Source organism: Aspergillus aculeatinus (assembly GCF_003184765.1).
Source record: "Aspergillus aculeatinus CBS 121060 unplaced genomic scaffold BO66scaffold_48, whole genome shotgun sequence".
Classification (NCBI taxonomy): domain Eukaryota; kingdom Fungi; phylum Ascomycota; class Eurotiomycetes; order Eurotiales; family Aspergillaceae; genus Aspergillus; species Aspergillus aculeatinus.
Genome location: NW_020291517.1, coordinates 230,057 through 251,749, shown reverse-complemented (window position 1 = coordinate 251,749; position 21,693 = coordinate 230,057). Strand labels below are relative to the sequence as shown.

The following is a 21,693-nucleotide window of genomic DNA, read 5'->3' as shown; positions in this document are numbered from 1 at the left end:
TGACATAAAGTTGCATCCACCCTACCCAAATAAGAATTGCGTAGGCGTAACCCCTGGTTGCCCCTGTCGCGCCTCCTCCAGCCCACCTTTCGTCTTACCATCCACAACCGCCCCCCACCACGTCCCAGACGCCCAGATCTCCTTCAACAGCACCGGCACACTATCGAACATGCTATACTGGCTTTTCTCGCTCCAATATGCACAATAATCCGTCACGAACTCCCGCAGATCGGGATCCAACGTCTCACTCCCGGCCAGAAACACCGGAAGCAGCAACTGTTTCTGCGTCTGTGACGACCTTCGACAACACCGCGTGTGGTCGACGATCTTGCGGACCAATCGACGCAGCCCCGCGCGGCCTTGCTGCCTGTGCATCTGCGTAATCTTCGTCCGATCCCGCCGGAACACCGACTCGATGTACAGAAGCAAGGTCCAGCGCCACGCCTCGGCACAGTGGAAGGCATCCTGCCGCCGGTTGAACTCCTGCTCCCCGTCGACATCGTCAGCGGGGCTTTCCGCCTCCTCGGGACTTCTTGCCTCGTCGTCCGCGGAACCTGAGGAGGGGTCGTGCTCGTTCGTCCACTCCCGTATCTCCCGCTCCATCGCAAGCACCGGCGTCCGATCGAAGCTGAGCCACTTCATCGACGCGGCGATCTCGCTCTGCTGCGCCAGCTCGGCCAGGTGGTACAGCCGCGCGATCAGGTAGCCTGGACACCCTGTGAGGTCGAAGAACGACCACGCGTCTTGCTTTTCCCACCGGATGAGGTGGTCCACATACGCTTGGCGCATGATCGGGCGTTGCCGCGAGATTAGGGCGAGGGTCACGTCCCACCTTGTCTATGTTAGATCGCGATCGACTCCGGTCAGAAATGCAAGGGAATGAGGGATGGCATACCAGATCAACATTCCGACCTGCGATCGGATCCGCGGGCTGATGAGCGCGCCAGGGCCGCCGGCGGCCTCGAGCATTGAGTGGGCGCGATGGAGGTGCGTGGCCCATGTTCCGGACGCGGAGAGGGTGCACTGCTCATTCTGTTAGCTGCTTTTCTTTAACCGGGGGGGTTAGGGAGACGGGTAACGAGAAAGGGTAACGAGAAAGGGTAACGAGAAAGGGTACATACATCCAAGGTAAACAGAATCAGAATCGGCTCCAGCAGATGTAGATTACTGACGCCTCCTGCGTGCTGGCGTCCCTGCTGCAACGCCGCATCGAGCAACTGGGCGGCCTTCCGGCGATGTTCGGCCGCTTCGCTCGACCAGCTGCTGCCCGTCAACCGCTTCAGGTGCTGGCAGCATAGTGCCAGGATCGAATGGAAGAGCAGACGCGAGCCCTGCGAGGTTTGGCGCTTGCACCGGAAGGGGTTCAGGGTGGTATCTCCTGTCAGTGGCAGAATGCAGAATTTCGAGTCATCTGGGATGGAATTTCTTAGTATGCTTCCAATCTTTCTTCGGTCATGGAGAGCCGGGTCTACAGATAGGGAACATGCGTACACAGTTCAAGGAGCCACTCGTGCTGGTTGGGGATGCTCGTATCTAGAGTCGCGGGGCGCGGGGCCGCAATCCGGGGTGAGAGGATGTGGATGGCCGTGTTTTGGCCCGCGAGCTGACAGCTCTGATCCACCGGACCCGGTGGGAATGCCTCCGCAGATGACATCAGGGCGTCATTGTGTGCCTCGTCTTGCGGGAGGGGATCAACGGGGTGGACGGAGTCGTCTCCAGTGAGGAGGGCCGGAGGTGTGCGGGGCAGTACCGCGGAGGCTGTCGTGTCTGATGCCTCTGTCATGAATGGGTCCTCGACGCCAATGCTATCAGTCGGGGCATGGAGTGGTGGGGTCGACCCGAAGATATCCGGCATCAAGGATTCGAAGATGCTGAAATCGTCCAGACATAGTTCGCCGAGGGTCCCAAAGCCGGACAGTGTAAGATCTGCTACGATCAGTATCTTCTTCCAAGGATACAAAAAGGGCAACTCGTCGTTGACAATGCGTACCAGGGTCGATCAAAGTAGTTCCCATTAGATCGGGCTGTAACGAGAGCCCGCCGGCGGTCTGCTCGCCTGCCTCTCTCGGCAAAGCCTCAGGCGTTGCACTCCGTCTGGCTGGCCGTGCTCTCGCCGTAGCGGGCCCTGTCCGGCGACGCTTCCGCACCCGCGCCCCAGTCACGAACTGGAAGCGCTGGGGTGGGGTACTGTTGCTCATGATGGACGGGTCTGCGGGGAGAGGGTGGACAGCACTGTCGTCCGTCTTCATCCTCCGCGGATCCCAGGACAGCGGTGTCACAAAGCCATCGCACCGCCGTCCCTGGCGAAGGCACGTCGAGCACTTCGGGCGACGACGGTCACAGTGTTCGCCGGACGAGGCGCACGTGTGGCAGTCAGTCTGCGCGAAGGCTAAGGAGTTCGTCCGCTTGCCTTTGGTAGTGGTCGTGCTGTCTGGGTTCGCTGTGCTCATTGTGGGTTCAGGCTGGAGGGGAGAGCCGACTACTCAACATGGTAACCAGTGCGTGGGAGCAGATTCTCTTTCTGTATTGAGTGTTCAGTTGGTAGAAATGCCCTTCCCCGCCACCCCAAAAATGAGCGGGGAAGGAGACGCTTGTGGGGAATACGAGATTGAGGAGGCGAAAGATGTCGGTAGTCAGACGCTGATCTAGTTAAGAGTGGCTGATGATTGCCGTCAAAGGCGCCAAAGCTACGGACGGCTACGTACGTACTGCACTGTACGATATGCAGATAAGACATTCTGGGAGTTTGCTGCGGGGTTCGTTTCTCCGACGTCGGCCCGCCACTGCGGTGGCAAAACATTGGGGAAGAAGTCGATAGGCGGGCGAAATAGATAGCCGAGTCCTTCCAGGTAAGCTCTGTAGAGATAAGTATGACGCCGCACTATTGCGAACAAACCGTGTGAGGTGAATAGGTATGGTGGAAGCAAGGAGAGAAGCAAAGCAGATTAGGTAGGGTTGGGGCCAGGCACTAAGGCCAAAAGCGGACGGATTTGCCGCGATGAGGTGGAGCTACCCCCCTTTACCCTCATCAGGAAAGTGAGATAGGACTCCGGGCTGGGCTCCACCAGGGCGCGAGGTGAATAGAACCTCTAGTCTGAGTCGGGCTTGTTTCACCATGCAAGCGGTGAGCAGCCTGGCTTCTGAGGCCTTAGAGGCGCTGATGTATAGAAGGATATATGTAGCTGCCACTGTGTAAAAGTAGAATCCCTCATAGTAACGGGCTAATAGTAGTATTGAAAACCGCCTACGAATAATATAAATAAGTTTTCTCTGAGATAACGAGTCTCAAAAGAACATTTGTTTTTTGTACACTAACCTCTTCCTGCAATAATACTTTCTATACTTGTACTTTTGTATATACTTTGCATATCGGCACGACGATCAGGCATCGGAGTTAAGCTATGATGAGATCATGAGCCAGGCAAGTATAGATTAATGTCCGCCCGGGGAAAGTCGACATCGCCGGAGTTGGTCGCTTGTTTGTTCAATTCTTTATGGGCAGCATATTAAGCTCCATCGAGGAAGGCCCTGGAGAATTCTGGACGACTGGGACTCTCACACATTCTGTCATCAGCTCCTCCAGCAAGTCAGGGCGCTGCGTGTGCAAAAGCAATCAATTACCCTTCAGAAGATATTGCTTTAGAGGAAACTACACGCATCGAAAGGAATAGACTGCAAGGGAAAGGGCTGACAACCTTTGCTGTTTCAATTCCCAAACAATTCGAGGGATGACGAGGCGATGTTTTGCGCACCGAGCGGGCCGTCGCTGTTTTAACGGGTGTTCCGTGTCGGATGCTGGTACCTCACGGGAACTCCGGACCGAACACATAGCAGCCTTTAGCCATGATGTCTAGAATGGTGGTTTTTAAGCAGTCGAAGCGAACAGCACTACATCATTTTCGATAGTAATTCAGCGGTGCTTTGTAAGAAAAAGACCGGGGGCAAAGACCGACGGGGTTGTCGGCGAGAGTCCTGAGGCGGAGCGGAATGTCCGAACAAAGTGCTTGCGGCGGTGGAAACGATATGCTTGCGGACACTCGGATTCAGTGCCATATATTAAGTTGGGAGTGCCTCAGGTCTTCGTGAGGGTGGTGTTCTTATCACATACAGAAAACACAGAATCATCAATTGTTCCACAATGCCGACTCTGCCAAAAACATACAAAGCTTGGGTGATCGCGTCGGTCGGCGCACCACTTGAGCTCCGCGACGTTGAGCTGAAGCTACCCACAGCGGGAGAAATACTTGTCCGGGTTCGCGCATGTGGTGTTTGTTTCACGGACGTTGCGGTCCAGAAGGGTGAACTTGGCGACAACCTCTTCCCCCGCGTTCCTGGTCATGAGATCGTTGGCGACATTGTTGCCATTGGCGAGGGAGTCCAAGGGTTCTCTCTCGACCAACGAGTTGGTGGGGCATGGCTTGGAGGTGAGCATAGGTCCACCCTCTTCACTGACAATTCTACCTGTATCAGGGTATTATCACAATGCTAAAGACATAGGGTAGGTCACGATAACGTCTGTCGGTCATGCCGCCGCGGCCTCTTTCAAGCATGCAGCAATGCTGTATACAACGGAGCCAGCCGCGACGGTGGCTACGCGGAGTACGTCTTGCTTCGCTCAGAAGCGGCGGTCCCTGTCCCCAAAGACATGGACCCTGCCGAGGCCGCCCCACTGCTTTGCGCGGGGCTGACCGTCTTCAATGCGATCCGGAAGATGCACATCGAGCAAGGGAACCTAGTAGCGATTCAGGGTATTGGTGGTCTGGGTCATATGGCTATTCAGTACGCTCGGAAGATGGGCTACAAGGTTGCCGTTCTCAGCTCCAACGCTGCAAAGAAGGAGCTGGCGCTGGAGCTCGGCGGCCACGAGTACATTGACACCGGGTCGGAGGATCCGGTCAAGAAGCTCCAAGCGCTGGGCGGTGCAGCGCTCATTCTCGCCACTACTTCCCATGGCAAGGCGGTTACGTCTCTGACAGCAGCACTGCAACCATCCGGGAAGATGCTCCTCCTATCCCCATCCGGTACCATGGAGTTCAATACCAACGATCTCATCATGGGGACTTCCGCGATTCAAGGGTGGCTCACGGGTAACGCCTTGGACGCTGAGGATAGCATCGACTTTGCCAAGACTTTTGACATCAGGTGCATGATCGAGCGGTTCGCATTTAGGGATGCTCCGAAGGCCGTGGACTGCATGACATCAGGCTCTGTTCGATTCCGCAGTGTTTTGGTATTCAATTAAGAAGGAGTATATGATCTCGCTCTTCCTACACAGACTCAAATAAGCTATCATTCCAGCACACTTTCTTGCCAGAAATTCCTGCAGTGAAATATGTATTCAGTAAGTACTGCGTAGGTGACTCCGACAGCTATCTAGGTAGTATCTACGCGAGACTGGGGCGGTGAGCTGCCCACCTACCAGAGGAGGCGAGAAACTCCAGCAGTAGGAGGAAGATACCTGGGGCAGTAGTGAAGAGAAGTAATCCAGTCCAATGCAGCTTTCGCGCTACTGGTTATATCGGCCGTAGGTTCCGAATGCGGGAGCGCTGGCGGCGGAAAATGGTGCGGTAGGCAGCTTTCCATCCGGAAATTCGCCGACAAGCTTGGCATAGTATGCAGCATACTGGAATAGGTGACCGTGGTGGCTGCTGGGGAATATGGCAAAGTCTGCTCGGGGCAATTGCCTGGCAAGAATATACGAGTTCTTGGTAGGGACGATTAGGTCATTATCGCCATTGGTGACAAGGGCATCGTCTTTGCAGTCTCCTGAGTAGACATTGTGGAATTATAGTTGTAAAATGCTAAGGAGGTAGGCTTTCGGAATGATGAACTGATCAGGTAGCCGAGGAGTTGCGATGACTGTGCTTGCTCTTGTAGATCTCACCATTTCTACAGCGTGGTTCCTACGTAGCCATTCCTCTCCTGTCGTCCACGACCTGCTGGATGACGAACCATCACAAACTTTGCTATAATATTCCATGCCAAGCCAGGTGAAGTAGTGGATCTTCCAGAGAACCTCCAGACTACAAGCACGGTACTCATCGCTGCGGCCGCCCCACCACCTGCGGTCGAGGAAATTGCTCTAACGATTGGTAATCACCATAGAGCTGGAGGCTGACGCTCGATTGTGCGCGTTCGGCCTTCGGGCTTGTAAATTTGTCAGACCATCTCATCGCTCGACCCACCGAATCACTATGACGATAATCCAGCCGATGGTCCGCTTGTCAGAACCTAATTCTTTGCTGGGTGTTATATTGCGATTTATCACGTGATGGAACGGGAGGTTCCGTCGTCGCAGCGTGGAGAACGCGGATATCCCGCTCGACTCTTGACAAGATCCCAAAAGAACACGGTCTTCATCAGACATCACATTTGTCATCGACCGTCTCATGGAATCTTCTGTTCAAGACGCCAACGGAGGAGGCTCCTTGCCGAGCAGCAGCATGGATTACGGCCTGACAAATTTCAATACTATTGTTCTGTTGCAATTTGTTCACTATAAAGACTTCACGCTGGCCAGGGAATCGAACTTCTTGCACCCAAATTTATCTACTCCCTTACCAGATTGCTCAACCGTCATTCTACTCAGCATCCATAAATCATGGCTCCCAAGATTCTGTTTGTCCTGACCAGCTGTGGTGAGATGAACAATGGTAAACCCACTGGTTGGTATTTGGTTAGCTTCTCCATTCTTTCACGTGCGCAGGAAACAGGATCACTGACCGAATCCATTAGCCCGAGTTCGCTCGACCCTACTACCGCCTCATAGGGGATGATGAGGCCAATCCGAAGGCTGAAATCGTCGTGGCCTCTCCTGCTGGGGGTGTGGCGCCCATTGATCAAGGTTCCGTCAGGAACTTCTCGAACGATCCAATCTCGGTCAAGTTCTTCGATTCCAAGAAGGCGCTTTGGGAGAACACGAAGCCCCTGGAGGACTTCCTTGGGAAGGCATCCGAGTTCGACGCCATCTTTTATCCTGGCGGCCACGGGCCCATGTTTGACCTCGTCAAGGACGAGGACTCTCTCAAGTTGATTGAGGAGTTTTACAAGGCCGGCAAGACTGTTGCAGCTGTCTGTCACGGCCCTATCGTTTTCGTCAATGCCACTGTGGACGGCAAGCCACTTCTCGAGGGCCGGAGGGCAGCCGGATTCAGTAACGCAGAGGAAGAAGCTGTTGGTCTAACTGGGGCTATGCCTGTTCTGCTCGAGGACGAAGTCAAGCGAGTCGGTGGTGATTATGTCAAGGCCGAGGCGCTCTGGAAGGAGATGGTGGTTGTGGATGGGCAGATTATCACTGGCCAGAACCCCGCATCTGCTCAGGGTGTCGGCGCTGCGTTGGCCACCGCCGTCGGTTAGTACGACCTCTGATTTTCGCTGCATGCATACTGACTCAATAGGTATAGGCCTATAGTACAGCCGAGTGTGACCCTGCACACCGGAGCGTCTCAAGAGTGTCAAGTTGACGAGGGCAGCTCTACCCAACACAGTCGAACAGGAGGACGTCGAATCTATACAATGGTGGGAGTCTTTGTTAGTGTCTCGGTGGCTCAATTGAAATAAGCTAGATATTCTCTTTCATACTGCTTGAGACGGTAGCACAAGAGTTACGTAGGGAGCTAGACATACTGTATGGCGCAACAGATGCAGTGCCCAAGCAAAAAGGGATTCAACGAGAGGAAAGTAGAGAAGAAAGTAGAGAAAATAAGACTCACTTCAGGCCACACCCTTGGACGTAGGCAGCCCATCGGATATCCCGTCTTGCAGAGTTCTGTGGAGAGCGACTGCGGTATCGACCAAGTTCTAAGGAAAGAAGTTTCGTTCTTCAAGCATATCAGCAGCATCCGCAATATTCCTGCCAAGATATCAGAATTGCGCTCTGCATATCACAGGGGTACAATCAGTGGTCGGCTAAACCTGACCAGGAAAAGTCGTCGATGCATGTATGATAGTGCCTCGATGGTATCGTCCTATCTAAGGGTTTTTTTTTTTTGCATGAAAAGGTTAATTTAGCTATCAACTTTGATTGGAAAAGTTAATACTGGATGACTACCTTCATCTCTCGATGAGAGATTGAAGAATACCTCAGAGGAGAACAACAAGAGGAAAAAGAAGGAATAGCAAGATAGAGGCGGCAACAACCGATCAGTGTAGATCCTCTTTGCATGCGAAGTTGGGCTTGACGCTGACATGAGTGCTTCCGTTGTTCGAGGCAAGCATATTGGTAGATGAGAGTTTTGTGACCGGTCCATGTTATGATGTTCAATTGAGTGACTTGAACGGCCTCTAATCCATGGTCTGAAACTATTGTGAACCCCCAAAATCAAGCAGATTTCCGCCGAGCCACCCCAGAGTCTCTCTATCCCCGATTTGATCGAAGTCGTAAGAGTCGCCCATTATAACATCTGTACCAGAGCCCAAGAACTGGGAGAGTACATCTGCAGACATGAAGGAAGTCTCGGGGCCTCCGTAGTTGAACCCAAAAAGATCATCACCCACGCCCGCATTCTCATGCTGAAGTGGCGGGGCACTGTCTGAAGGCAGGTCTACGTAGCTGCCATCGGTGGTGCGATCAGAGGGGAGAAACGATGAAACAGTCGTGGAGCCCTGTGAGCCTGAGGATACAGGGCTGCTTTTTACGATGTTCGCGTGGTGAGTGAATCGTCGTATTGTTGCTATTGAAACACGGTCGAGAACATCGCGACTCCTTCTTGCCTCTGGCCAATACTCGCCCATCGCGCTGAGGACGTCCGATGAAGCCTTCAATGCCCGCATCAAAGAGTCAAGATCGGCGTCCTCGGCAATGTCCTGGGGGCTCCAAACACAGTAGAACATGACCATCACGCACAAGAAAATGGAATGGACACTAATCCAGCCATAGTGAAGCGAATTGGCAACGTATAGCTGGTGGTACAGAGCGCTGCAGGTAATGGCGCTGGAAAAGCACTCTCGAAGAGACGCCTTGTCCGGGTTCTGGATCCTAGGGTTTGGTCGGAGCACCAGCATGACCAATTCATGGTACTTAATTTCAGTCAGCAGATTGACGTGATGCCGTGTACTTCCTTCCGAATGTCTCGGAATATCCTCCCTCCACTGTCGCAAGCGGGCCAGAATATCGACTCTCCAGGTCTCTGCGTCGGTGACAGCCGGCTGTGTGTATGGGGGATATTGTCGATCGACGCAGTACAGAACACACTTAATCTCGCTGTTGAACCGGGCAAGTTTGAAGAGATGAACGGCGCTGGTCATATTGGTTAGTGGCTCGTTGCTTTGTCGAGGTCTCGGATGCTCCGTCTTGAGCTGATCATCCTCGACGTCCAACGGGTACTAAGCAAGTCAGCTTGAGGTTCAGATCGGAGGGACTAGCAGTACATTACATCAAGATCGCACTGCTCATCCACCACACCCATTGGTCGTCCCATCAGAGTGCTCAGAAGCCGATCGATGGTATACGTGCACCAAAAAATGCGGCGGCGGATCTCCCTTTCGACGGGCGTAAATAGCTCGCCGGCACATTTCGGTGCAGCCCTAGCTCTATTGCCAACGCCAGTCCATGGTGATGGAGGGTCCATAGGCTTAGCCCTGATGTTGGGTTGTTGAGCGCATACATCTGAAGCAGTAAGATACATTGCGTGGCACCAACTGAGGAAGTCTTTATGACGTCATCCACGAGCTTCATGGCAGAAGCGAAGTAGCCTTCAGCTGATAGCACGACCCTTGTCCGGCGCGAGAGTATGGATGCACCTATTGCAATGACCATTAAAGCCTGGAACTCGTGCACTGCGGTAACCTCGGCGTCGGCGTAGATCCTTTCGATGGTTTCCCAATGCGAAGGTTCGTGTAAAATGGGAAATTGAAGGTGAACAATGTCGAAGTAGGCCTGGGAAAGCCATCGCGTATGCCTGGAATCGGGAGGCAGCTCTTTCGGTTGAGGAACCAGAAGATCCGATGGGACGGCCAGACTGTCGGCTTTCGCATCCGGGGTGGTGTTTTTATTGGCGTGAAGTCGCTTTCCAAGCCCAGCCAAGACGAACTTGGTGAAAAATAGTCCACTAGACGGGCCCAGATAGCGCAGATCGGTCCCGTTAGTGATGGAGATAAGTCCAATCTGATCAGTTATCTCGGTGGGAGACTCAAAATCTCTGTTTTCGCGGCTTTGCTGCGGTGAGTTCCAGTCTCCATGTGGAATACCTCCCTCAATGCTAGACGATTGGCCTGGTCCGGCAGTCAGGTCGATGCTAGGTACGTGGTCTCGGATGATAGATTCGAGCCATTTGATTCGAGCCTGTAGGTTGGCAACGTAGCTTCAGGACATGATCAGTTGCTGTTCTTAGAGATGCAGATGCAATCATGCCGTACCTCTGAGGAAACTCACGTGACGCTCCTCCGCCGATGCATGGCACGCCTGCTCGCTTACAGGCACTGCAAGCTGGTGACAAAGCATCACACTATGGGATTGTCAGCATGCACTCACCGAAGGGTTCCATTTCCATTTGCCTCTGCCAGACAGGCACTTGGAGAGGAGCTGGCGGGGGAAAGCCTACTCGGATTTTCCGTTTCTGACACCGTGTGCACGCGGTGCTTATTCGCGTCCGAATCTTTCGTGGTCTCTGACCTTGCTGTGCGGCTGAGGGTGCGGGCCTATTTTCCATGTCCTTGTCCGACGTCTTCATCGTGGCTGTTTAGTCTAGGAGGAGAAAGAAAGACGGACCAGCCGACATAACACGGATCATGTCCGAAGTGGTGGGCACTCGGAGAACCTGAGTCAGCGAAAGTTACCTAACGGTAGGTATGCGGGGTAAATCTTATACCTCGTTGCCTCCGCCTCAGGATTCCAGCTTTACAGGTCAATTACCTTACAGGACTCCCTGACTCCTTGGAGTGGCATTTTGAGGCCCTTTTTCACATCAGAGTTCCCAGGGGTATGAGAGCCCAAAGCTTCTGGTATTTGGATTCTGCACTGGAAAATCCTTCCGATTACATTGGGCAATCTTTGGTCTATTTGAGAAAAGTGGACATTCTATCTTTTTGACAGATTATCTCAATGGTCATAAGCAGATAAAATGGTATTTCTGAACACGGGTCTGACACCCTCCGCCTCCTCCCTGCGGAATGCTTGAGCGGAATGACTAAAATGCGGGTATTCCGTTCCTGCGACGGATTTTCCGTCACAAATTCCAATGACAAATGACGTCCTTGCTGCTTCGATATCTCCGCGCTCAAGGCGCGCTCGGGTGTCTTGGGTGAGCAGAAGCCATCAGCTGGACTAGAAAATTCAAGATGAGTTGCCTTGGGTAATACCGAAAATACCTAGCTCGACTTATGTCTTACTGATCTCTCCCGCTTGCCTCCCGGAAGTTTGCAGATATATCTCGGGAGTATATCTATCCCGTACGACAAGAATCACAGCCATCAGAGCACCTTTAGATGTATTTCTCGCACGAACTACCATATAACCAATCAATTCGCATTCTTATTATAGGAAGAGAAAAACAGTGAATTCACATGGCGTATGTCGACCCCGATATCGCCCTTCCTCGAATTCGGATACTGTCGGCGAAGCTGGTATTCCCGCCAACGCGATTCATCCAGCGAGCTCACGCGCAGAGGACGCAAGTTGTTCCAACCCCCAATAATCCATCAAATCGTTCCATATTGCCCACATCTAACCTCCGATTTCTAAGACATTTCCGCCTCACAGATAAGTGCAGCTATACCTAGAATCACAAACGTTCACCCCGGACATTACCACGGTCCAACCACGCTTTGGAGATGCTCCGCAGCCCGTCCCTAAGCCAAGGAGTCTCCAGCGTAGCCTCCACATCAAACCCATGGTCTCCATCCTGGGTATAGAATCCACCTGCGCCGTAGGCGAGAGTTGGCGCAGTAAGGCAACAAAACGCCGGGTACCGTCAACGGGGACAGCCGAATCCTGCTCCCCGTGGAATACAAACAGAGGTGGGAGTTCCAGTCTCCCCGCGGCGGCAAGACGCTCAATCCTCTCCATTGGAAAGAGACCATAATCGTCAGGCGAGCCGAAGAATTCCAGAAACCGCCCATTCTGAACGATCGCGAACGCAAGCCGTAGTCTATCGGGCGGGTCGGCCGCGGTGATTACCGCAGGGGTTTCACGGGTACTGAGAAGGTGGTCGTCAACAACCCGGTTTGGCACGTTGGGCACCCCGACGATAGGTTTGGGGTAGTTGTCCGTGTAGAAGGGGACCTTGAAGTCGAGCATGGGGTAGGCGCCGATGACGGCGCGGATCTCGGACGGGTGGCTGATGGCGAGCTGGATTGCTAGGTAGCCTCCTTTGATTCACATACTGTCAGTACGACCTTGGAGAAGGAAGGCTGGAATGCTCAGATAGGGAGTCGGACCTGCACTTTCACCCAAAACAAGCACCCGGTCACGATCCGGTACAAGGTACGACTGGCCTGCAGCCTTGGCGACAGACTGCATGAACTGCTCGCTGTGCAGCCATCGCCAGAAGTCCTCCATATCGTCTATAATATCTTGCCCTGATGCTTCGGGTAGAAGGCGGTAGTTTGGCGAGACAATGATTGACTGGCTTGCAAGAGCGTACTCGAAAGTCCAGCTCGAGAACCAAGGTGCGTATTGGCTAGAACCAGTGATCTGGGCAGTTTGAATGAGTGATTCGAATGATGAGAAGGACTTGCATGGGATACTAGAGATTACTTACCAGGAATCCACCGTGGATCCGCACGATAATGGGGCATTGTCTGGGTTGTTGCTGCTGCAGTATAGACCTGGGAATAAAGATATCGGTGGAGATTGACTGATTGGTTCCATTTAGTTTTTTGTATGGCGTGGTGATGGTATTAAATGACTTGAATTTATCGACATCGAGCGCTGTCAGGGCATTCATCAGATCGAAGAACGGACTTGGAGCCATCTTGGTTGATGGGAGGCGAGCGGGCTCACGAGGAAAGCTTGTTGAGCTGTTGTTGTGAGGGAAAGAAAAGACAGAAATCAGTTCCAAAAGGCGAAGGGGGGACACAGAATATATACTGCTTTCGGTGTGCGGACAAGAATCATGAGCTAATCTCTTTGATTGACATCTTAGTCCTCGCAACTAGAGAAGACTGACCAAAGGCAATTGAGCCACCGTGAGAAGGACACATGGTGCCCGTTCTTACTCAATGCAGTATGACTGGAGGACTATCTCTATCTATACTGTCTGCTTAGGGATGAAAGATCGTCTTACAAACTTGCTTAATGCTATATACATGCGACCCCGCCTAGTTGTAAAGCCCACCATTGGCCGACAAACAAGCACCAGTAGTCCATCTGGCATCATCACTGCAGAGGAAGGCGACCAAGGGGGCGATATCATCGACCTCGCCCACTCTGGGAGCCGCAGGGGTCGACTCAATGAGCGGCTCCATATCCTTCAGGAACTGCTCGTCGCTCTGGAACCATTGATCTACGTGGGAAGCAGGGTTAGGAAACGCTCTTCAGCCATATGCGCGCAGAGACACTTACCAGTTGCAATCGGTCCGGGGTTGACGCAGTTGACTGTGATGCCGTGCGAGTGGCCCAGCTCCTTCGCCCACACCCGCACCAGCGCCTCGTCCGCCGCCTTCGTAGCAGCATAGACCGTCTGACCCGCGACACCGAGGCGAGCACCAGCCGAGGAGATGAAGACAATGCGACCTCCGCGGGGCAGATGGGGGACAACAGCCTGAGTGAGGAAGATCGGGCCACGAACATTGCAGTCGAAGTGCGTGGTGTAGAACTCGGGTGTGGTGTCTACCAGGTTGGCCTCGAGACCTTGCGCAGCACTACAGAAATATTAGATTGTGTTTCATGCTGAACGGGTAGACGAACGGAGCTTACTTGTGAATGAGAATCTCAATCTTGCCTGTCTCACTGATCTGCAGTGCAGCGTCGACGAGCTTGGGAATCTCGTCCAGCTTGCTGACATCGGCCTGACACAAGATGGCCTTCGTGCCGATCTGGGTGATCTTGTCCACGACTTCCTGGGCGCGCTGCTTGCTGCCTTCGGAGACGTAGTTGACCACCACATTGGCCCCGCGCTTGGCCAAGAGGAGGGCGATGCCGGCACCGAGGCTCCTGTTTTGCAGAAGTGTAAGCATGCGTTCTTCACCCCGCTGTTCAAGTTGGTGAGTTTTACCTCGAAGCACCCGTGACAATGGCGGTCTTGCCCTTCAACGAGAGACCCGAGAAATCAGACATGATGCAGTATAGATCGTGGGAAGAGGAGAGAGAGTCGTAACTGAAGAAAGTAAAGTGAGGTTGTTATTCTTGGTTGCAGGATTATCACTTGATCTCATTGTTCTGTACAACTTTCTCGTCAACTTATAGTTTGTGATAGATACAAAGCGGGGCTCTGATTGAGGGGTTGAGATCGAAATTCGGTTTGTAGATAATGTGTCATAGCTCGAGATAGTACCAGAGACAGTAATCTGCAAGTATCTACGACATGCACGCAGTTTCACAGTCCATTGCAGGTAATACTGTTACTTGGCCGGGAGGCTGCGTCGATTATCGGATTAGGCAACTGAGTTTGTCTCCCGAGTCCATCCCGAACTAACCATTTCCAGACCCAACAGGCGCGCGGCGGGTCCATCCCCCGCATTAACCCTAATTCAGCACATCTGCATTGCCAAGTCACAAGAATGAAGCCCACTATCTGACCCTTACACTTCCTAGAAGGCTTGGCAAGAACCGCTATTGCAGGGGGTAGATAGAGTAAACCAATGACGGTACGGAAGATGATACAGGCTGTGACCGCAGTGTTGCTCATGCGCTCAATGCTCGCTATAGCTGCATCCACTGCTCCATCCATCCACATCCTAAGTATATGGTGGGCCAAATTTGAACCCTGTTGGAATTACTTCCGTTTTCAGCTTTTGGCCCCCTTTTTCCAGACTTCATACTGAGGTATAAACCTGGCACGTGGACACAATTGTCAGCTTTGACTTTCCGCACCAACTTCCTGGCTCCGAACACCAACCACATCACGCACCATGACGCAAGAGACGAGTACCCTCGGCAATGATTTCACGGTCAAGGCCGGTCTGGCGCAGATGCTCAAAGGCGGGGTCATTATGGACGTCGTGAATGCCGAGCAGGTACGTTCCTCCGAAGTGGCGGCAGTGTGCTCGATGAGTGAGTCGCCACCTGAGGCCAATAGCTGATTGGATGTACCTAAATGTAGGCCCGCATCGCAGAAGAAGCTGGCGCCGCGGCTGTAATGGCCCTTGAGCGAGTTCCAGCCGACATCCGCGCCCAAGGAGGTGTCGCGCGCATGTCCGACCCAGGGATGATCAAGGAGATCATGGACGCGGTGACGATTCCGGTAATGGCAAAGGCGCGCATCGGTCACTTTGTGGAGTGTCAGGTATGTCAACGGCTCTCAATATTATGTCACCAGCGATACAATACTTTGCACCGCAGACTCAAAGTCTAACCGGACAATCTGTCGCAGATCCTCGAAGCAATCGGCGTAGACTACATCGACGAGTCCGAAGTCCTCACCCCAGCCGATAATCGCTACCACGTCACCAAGCACAACTTCAGGGTCCCCTTCGTCTGCGGCAGTCGCAATCTCGGCGAGGCCCTGCGTCGCATTGCCGAAGGGGCGGCCATGATCCGTACGAAGGGCGAAGCCGGCACTGGCGACGTCGTGGAGGCAGTCACACACATGCGGACGCTGAACGCCCAGATCATGCGCGCGCGGGCGATCCTCCAGTCGCGGCCGGATCCGCAGCCCAAGTTGCGCGCGATGGCGAGGGAGATCGAGGCCCCCTACGAGCTGCTCCGGGAGACGGCCGAGCGGGGTCGTCTACCGATCGTCAACTTTGCGGCTGGCGGGGTGGCGACGCCGGCGGATGCGGCGCTGATGATGCAGTTGGGCTGCGACGGGGTGTTTGTCGGCTCGGGGATTTTCAAATCTGGGGATGCGAAGAAGCGCGCGCGAGCGATTGTGCAGGCTGTTACGCATTACGAGGATGCGAAGGTCCTTGCGGAGGTGAGTGAGGGTCTTGGGGAGGCGATGGTCGGAATTAATGTGCAGAGGCTGGAGGAGGGTGATAAATTGGCTGGACTGGGGTGGTGAGGAGCTCTGAGCTAGTGACTCTTCACCTGTGGCTTCGGTGGGTGGGTAAGTGATTGGATATAGAATATTTTGATCCAACTCTGTATAGACTGCTGTGTATAACTACTGCATCTGAGAAATAGAACTCGACAGGTCGTGTTTGACATGCTCATCAAGTCAATTTAACAACCCATCAACCCTTTATACTCCGGACTTCTCTCGATGACAGTAGTTACTGTGTCTAGGGAATCTCTCTACAGCAACGCAACAATTTTACGAAACAAAGCTCGATAAAAAGTGGCTATATAACTTTCCGATCAAACACTAGATCCTCCCTCTGACCACCGGTGGAAGCAACTGCTTGACCTCTTTACCCGCCTCCTGCGCCGCCAACGACCCCTGCTCCAAAGCCCCATCAATCGCCGCTCTCCATCCATGCGCCCAATCCGCTGAAGCGAAGAACACGTTGCCATGGCGAGACTGCAGCTCATCCTGATACTTGGACATGTACTGCGGACGCCACCAGGCGGGGCCGCCCTGCGACCACGGATCGGTACACCAGTTGTGAAAGACCTATCAGTTCATAAAAGTCGTCAGACGAATCCTACAACACAAATACCAAAGCCAGAAGGCTCTTACCATCTTCTTCACCTCCATCGGATGCAACTTCTGAAAAGCATCAATCGTCTTCTCTGGATCGCGCTCGGGGATGTACTCTCCCCGCTCATCCTTCCCGAACCCCACGATGTGGGCATTCCCTCTCTCCGTGAGCCCGTCCCCGTACCCAAACATCAACAAGTTGGGAAACCGCATGCCATTCCACGAGGCCAGGCCGGGGCCAGCCACCTCAGCATGAATCTTGGTCATAAAGTTGACATGGCCGAGGTTGATTGCTTCCTTGCGGGTTGGGGAAAGCGGGGGGCTGAACTCGACATGTCGGAGGACATTGAGGGGAATCGTACTGATGACTCGACGGGCTTGATGGATCGTGCCCGACGTAGTAGTGACTTGCACCGAATTGCCGCGGTCAGTGATCGCCCGCACCGCCGTACGGAAGCAGTACTGCAGGCCGTGGTCCACTGCATCGTCGAACATCCGTCGCGCCAGCTCGGACTGGCCCTCGCGCAGCTTGAAGGTCGTCCAGATCGGGGTGAAGTTCTCCGAGCTGTAGGACATGAGTGCATGCGAGCGGATCATATCCCACAGACTCGAGTTCTCCAGGCTGCCGCCCGAGATGTGCAGCAGGAGGGCGACGAGCATCCCCGCCTCTTCGGCCGTCAGCAGGTGCTTGATTTCTTCGAACCGCTCCCGGCAGGAGACGCGGTCCAGCCGCTCCACCTCCTCGCGCTGCACGAGGATGTTGCCCAGCTGGGCGTGCGGGAGTGGGCAGACGCGGCGGCAGTTCTGGCCATCGACGTTGACGAACAGGTCCCACGCCCTGGCGACGATCTGGCCGCTTTCTTCGTGAGTGAGCTTGCGCGGCGTGGCGCCGGGGACGTTCATGGTGTAGTAGTCGTGCTCGTACTCCCGGCTGTGGGTGAGTGTGAGGTCGCGGTCCATCTTGTAGCGGATCATCTCCTTGAAGAGGTAGGCCATGTGGTGGGTTACCCATGTTCCGCCCATTTCGTAGAGGAGGCCTAGTCCTTGCGTCAGTGATTGTATCGCGTATTCGGTTCATTTTGTTGTTGATAGAGTCATACCATCTTCCTCGACCGTATAGGTCCGTCCACCGATACGATCACGCGCTTCCAGCAGCAACACCGATCGACCTAGAATTCGGATGTCAGACAGCTCGCTGAGAGGTCATGAGGCACTCACCCTGCTCTGCCAGATCGCGGGCGGCGATTAGACCCGCATAGCCCGCTCCAATGACAATTACATCGTAGAGATGGCCTGCCGGAGCGGTGCGGTTGTCGCAGGGCTCGATGACCCCTCTGCAACGGAGGTTGCCTTTGACTACCCCCGTTGCGCGAGTCCAGGTGTAGCCATCTTGAGTCCTGGCTGTTCGGGTGGTTGAGGGAGACATCCTGTACTCGCAGGCTAAAAGACCATGTATGTAGTACGCTCCAATGGATGATCAACCAGAAGCCTTGAGGGGGGCGGGGATAGCTGTGGTGGGTCAAACCATCGCGGGAGATTAGGGTTACATATGTATATGGAGGGGGCCGTGTGGCGGTACCGCTGGAAAGTCCGGGGAGCGTCCGAGGTCCCACTACCCCGTATCTATTTGACTCAAAAAGGCAACCGAGAACATGGTACGATCAAGCTAGTAGTATGAGTACTTTATTTGCCGTTGCTCCATTCCTCAATCCGGAAATTCGTGTTATGTCCTGAGGAAAGAAGACTGATAAGCCATCCAACCCGCGTTCTGCCCCTCCATACCCACCATCTCAATCAACCCCCAAAAGACCTCGAAATGTCCAACAAATCAATCATCTACCAGAACCTCCCCGGCCCCGTAGGGGACTGCCTCAAGCCCACCTCCCTCTCTACAACCGCCACAGTCCCCGTCTCCCGCACCACCTCCCTCGTCTTCACCACCGGCCACATCGGCCTCGACCTCGCCACAGGGAGCCTGGTAAACACTACTGTCACCGCCGAATTCAACGCCATCTTTGACTGTCTGGGCGCAGCCCTCAAGCACGCCGGGGTGGCGCGGGGCTTGCACCAAGCCTACCGGGTGGTGAGCTATCTGACCTCCCCAGACCACGAAGCCGAGATGCACCGGGTATTCCAGCAGCGGGTTCCGGGCCACACGCCGACGTGGTGCACGGTGATTGTTAAGGAGATCAATGTTCCGGGGATGCGGGCGGAGATTGCGGCGGAGGCGGCGTTGTTTGATTCTTAGGCCTATTGTTGCCAGGGTTTGTGGAGAGGCTTGAGACAATTTCTGGTATAGAGTTGTGAGATTACGGAGTGAGGATGCATGCTTTGTACTCAGGTCTTAGACGGTTGTATTTGCCATGTGCAACAAGATACTTGGCTGGCTATGCTGTGTTATCCTAGTTTGGAAGAGGGTGATGTCTTGATGATGGTGTTTGTCGCGTAGCAATAGTTTAAAAATCGTATCTGTCATGGCTAATTTGCCCGAGCGTGGAAACTCATCACGTTCAATGCAAGCAGATCTCTATGTGAACAATTGATGCTCTCCTCTGACGCAGCAGGCGAACCTAGCCCGCATTCACCACACGAATAATCTCGTCCACCACCCCGGGATCAGCCAACTAGTTCAGTTCAGTGTCAGCAAGCCAAAGTATCATTGGGCCTCAATGAAAGCCTACAGTAGATGTATCCCCAAACTCCATCTCACCCGTCAAAGCTTTCCTCAAGATTCGTCGAACAATCTTCCCACTCCGGGTCTTGGGCAAATCCGACACGACAAAAATCCTCTTCGGAGCGGCAAAAGGCCCAATAGACTTGCGTACCTGGACCATCAACTCCTTCTCGATATCATCTGGCTTGGACGTTGTTTTGAGGGAGACGAGGGCATTGATAGCTTGGCCGGTCAAATTGTCCGGGATTCCGATGATGGCGGCTTCGGCCACGTTGGCTGTTCCGGGTCAGCGGGTCTGTTTGTCTTGGGAAGGAGGAACACGGCTCACGATGTTCAATCAGGGCGGCTTCGATCTCCGAGGTGGAGAGCCGGTGGCCGGAGACGTTGACCACGTCGTCGACTCGGCCGCGGATCCAGTAGTATCCGTCCTTGTCACGGAAGGCGCCATCTCCGGTGAACTGTATCGATTGGAGACTGATCAGTCTAAGGGTAAGCGGTAGAAAGTGCATACGACAGACTTACGTAGTACCCTCGATACACATCGAAGTATGTCTCCGTGAAGCGATCATGGCTGTTGCGGATGGTGCGGGCCATGCTGGGCCAGGGCTGTTTGATTGCCAGGACCCCCTCCACCTCGTTCCCTGTCAGCTCCTCTCCGGATACAGGATCAATGATGGCAAAGTCAATCCCGAACATGGGCAGGGAGGCGCTGCCCGGTTTCATGGGGGTCACCCCAGCGAGAGAGGCGATGATGTGCGATCCTGTTTCCGTTTGCCAGTAGGTCTAGGGAGCAATTCTGTCAGCGATCTGAAGCTTAAGTCCGATCACAAGATGAGGCTGAATGCAATAAGAAAGGCATACATCTGTCACACAAGCCTCCCCCTTGCCCATCACCTCGTAATACCACTTCCAGATCTCCGGCGCGATGGGCTCACCAACAGATCCCAGCACCCGCAAGTGACTTGTATCAAATCCAGCGACCTCAATCTGCGCCTGCTCTCGTTTCAACAACCTCAGTGCTGTTGGAGCAGCATAGAAATGGGTGACAGCATGCTTCGCCAGGATCTCCCAGTACCGCGAATACGAAGGATACGCGGGCGTGCCCTCGAAGATAACAGTGGTGCAGCCCAACAACAACGGCGCATAAACCACATACGTGTGGCCAGTGATCCACCCGATGTCCCCGGCACAGAAGAACCGGTCGTGCTCGTGCAGATCGAAGACATATTTCGCCGTGATCGCCGCGCCGAGCAGGTACCCCGCCGTACTATGCAGTACCCCCTTTGGCTTCCCCGTCGATCCGGATGTGTACAGGAGGAAGAGATAGTCCTCCGAGTCCATTGGCTCAGGCGGGATGTAGCTCGGGAATTTCTTCATCGCATCGTCGCACCAGATGTCTCGGCCCTTTGTCCATGGGATTTGAGCACCGGTTCGGCGGAACGTCAACACGGAGGATACGGTCCGACAGTCCTTCACCGCGTCGTCCACGACCTGCTTCGTGGGAACTACCTTGCCCCCGCGGCGGCCTTGGTCAACGGTGATAACCACCGAGGACCGTGCGTCAAGCACGCGGTCCCGCAGGGCCTCCGCCGAGAAACCCGCGAACACGACGGAGTGCACGGCGCCGAGACGCGCGCACGCCAGCACCGCGTACACCGTCTCGGGGATCATGGGCATGTAGATCGTTACGATGTCGCCCTTGCGGACCCCCTGCGCCCGCAGACACCATGCCAGGCGGCAGACTTGCTTCAGTAGTTCGCTGTAGGTGATGACGACGCTGCCGTCTGCTGGGTCATCGGGCTCGAAGATCAGGGCTATCCGTTCCGGGTGGCGGATTGCGTGGCGGTCTACACAGTTGAAGGAGGCGTTCAGCTGGCCGCCCAGGAACCAGGCACTGTCGCCGCTCGCGAAGGAGCCCAGGTGGGTAGTGTGGAAGTCACGGGTGAAGGTGAGGAGGTCGTGTGCTTGCTTGCTCCAGAAGGTCTCTGGCGAGGTGATGGATTCTTGGTAAAGGGCGTGGTAGTCCTTGAGCGTGGTTAAGTGTGGTTGGGTGGGATGTTTGGTCCGCCATGAGGGGTGGACTTGGATGGCTTCTGTTGCCATTGAAAGTGCGACTGTAAGTGTGTATCCTTAGGATCGGGCTGACTGCGGTGAAGCGTGGCGCAATATATTGGAGATCGTATATAAGTCTTTAGGGCTTCACAACTTACATTTGAGGTGGACTATTCAAAGTCTGTCCTTCTCACCGAGGCAATTCAGACTTGCCCTAAATTCTCGCCGGTTGCATCATGCGTCTTGGCTCTCCTTCCTAATGAGGTAATTGTTACTACTCGAATTTGC

At 54.1% G+C, this 21,693-nt stretch overlaps 10 protein-coding genes across 10 annotated transcripts; 4 read left to right on the top strand and 6 right to left on the bottom strand.

The window, feature by feature from the left end:
* Positions 1-21: 21 nt before the first annotated feature.
* BO66DRAFT_459120 (uncharacterized protein) lies at positions 22-2,488 on the bottom strand (the record flags this gene model as incomplete). The annotated part of the gene is made up of 5 exons (XM_025652241.1): positions 1,991-2,488; positions 1,627-1,926; positions 1,122-1,411; positions 896-1,023; positions 22-832 (listed from the first exon to the last, which is right to left on the bottom strand). The coding sequence occupies exons 1-5, from the start codon at positions 2,448-2,450 to the stop codon at positions 22-24; spliced, it is 1,989 nt and encodes a 662-aa protein (XP_025500551.1). The 5' UTR covers positions 2,451-2,488.
* A 1,650-nt stretch (positions 2,489-4,138) lies between these two features.
* On the top strand, positions 4,139-5,242 carry BO66DRAFT_330920 (alcohol dehydrogenase; the record flags this gene model as incomplete). The annotated part of the gene is made up of 2 exons (XM_025644070.1): positions 4,139-4,424; positions 4,503-5,242. 2 exons carry the CDS (start codon positions 4,139-4,141, stop codon positions 5,240-5,242), a joined length of 1,026 nt encoding a protein of 341 aa, XP_025500550.1.
* A 1,359-nt stretch (positions 5,243-6,601) lies between these two features.
* Positions 6,602-7,356, top strand: BO66DRAFT_422685 (type 1 glutamine amidotransferase domain-containing protein; the record flags this gene model as incomplete). The annotated part of the gene is made up of 2 exons (XM_025650066.1): positions 6,602-6,676; positions 6,736-7,356. 2 exons carry the CDS (start codon positions 6,602-6,604, stop codon positions 7,354-7,356), a joined length of 696 nt encoding a protein of 231 aa, XP_025500549.1.
* A 541-nt stretch (positions 7,357-7,897) lies between these two features.
* Positions 7,898-10,885, bottom strand: BO66DRAFT_422684 (Zn(II)2Cys6 transcription factor; the record flags this gene model as incomplete). The annotated part of the gene is made up of 7 exons (XM_025650065.1): positions 7,898-7,971; positions 8,242-8,295; positions 8,529-9,324; positions 9,375-9,476; positions 9,512-10,301; positions 10,357-10,445; positions 10,853-10,885. 7 exons carry the CDS (start codon positions 10,883-10,885, stop codon positions 7,898-7,900), a joined length of 1,938 nt encoding a protein of 645 aa, XP_025500548.1.
* Positions 10,886-11,038: 153 nt separating this feature from the next.
* On the bottom strand, positions 11,039-12,911 carry BO66DRAFT_404509 (alpha/beta-hydrolase; the record flags this gene model as incomplete). Its single annotated transcript, XM_025648938.1, has 6 exons — positions 11,039-11,235; positions 11,329-11,442; positions 11,827-12,286; positions 12,322-12,348; positions 12,401-12,631; positions 12,699-12,911. 6 exons carry the CDS (start codon positions 12,909-12,911, stop codon positions 11,039-11,041), a joined length of 1,242 nt encoding a protein of 413 aa, XP_025500547.1.
* Positions 12,912-13,257: 346 nt separating this feature from the next.
* BO66DRAFT_474046 (SDR family NAD(P)-dependent oxidoreductase) lies at positions 13,258-14,478 on the bottom strand (the record flags this gene model as incomplete). The annotated part of the gene is made up of 4 exons (XM_025653105.1): positions 14,154-14,478; positions 13,856-14,092; positions 13,502-13,800; positions 13,258-13,442 (listed from the first exon to the last, which is right to left on the bottom strand). The coding sequence occupies exons 1-4, from the start codon at positions 14,213-14,215 to the stop codon at positions 13,258-13,260; spliced, it is 783 nt and encodes a 260-aa protein (XP_025500546.1). The 5' UTR covers positions 14,216-14,478.
* Positions 14,479-15,009: 531 nt separating this feature from the next.
* On the top strand, positions 15,010-16,100 carry BO66DRAFT_330771 (pyridoxal 5'-phosphate synthase subunit PdxS; the record flags this gene model as incomplete). The annotated part of the gene is made up of 3 exons (XM_025644063.1): positions 15,010-15,114; positions 15,201-15,383; positions 15,471-16,100. 3 exons carry the CDS (start codon positions 15,010-15,012, stop codon positions 16,098-16,100), a joined length of 918 nt encoding a protein of 305 aa, XP_025500545.1.
* A 303-nt stretch (positions 16,101-16,403) lies between these two features.
* Positions 16,404-18,105, bottom strand: BO66DRAFT_330869 (flavin monoamine oxidase family protein; the record flags this gene model as incomplete). Its single annotated transcript, XM_025644068.1, has 4 exons — positions 16,404-16,652; positions 16,719-17,716; positions 17,780-17,848; positions 17,898-18,105. 4 exons carry the CDS (start codon positions 18,103-18,105, stop codon positions 16,404-16,406), a joined length of 1,524 nt encoding a protein of 507 aa, XP_025500544.1.
* A 390-nt stretch (positions 18,106-18,495) lies between these two features.
* On the top strand, positions 18,496-18,927 carry BO66DRAFT_404505 (RidA family protein; the record flags this gene model as incomplete). Its single annotated transcript, XM_025648937.1, has 1 exon — positions 18,496-18,927. One exon carries the CDS (start codon positions 18,496-18,498, stop codon positions 18,925-18,927), a length of 432 nt encoding a protein of 143 aa, XP_025500543.1.
* Positions 18,928-19,249: 322 nt separating this feature from the next.
* Positions 19,250-21,456, bottom strand: BO66DRAFT_404504 (acetyl-coenzyme A synthetase; the record flags this gene model as incomplete). Its single annotated transcript, XM_025648936.1, has 5 exons — positions 19,250-19,303; positions 19,361-19,629; positions 19,682-19,811; positions 19,876-20,136; positions 20,215-21,456. 5 exons carry the CDS (start codon positions 21,454-21,456, stop codon positions 19,250-19,252), a joined length of 1,956 nt encoding a protein of 651 aa, XP_025500542.1.
* Positions 21,457-21,693: the final 237 nt, after the last annotated feature.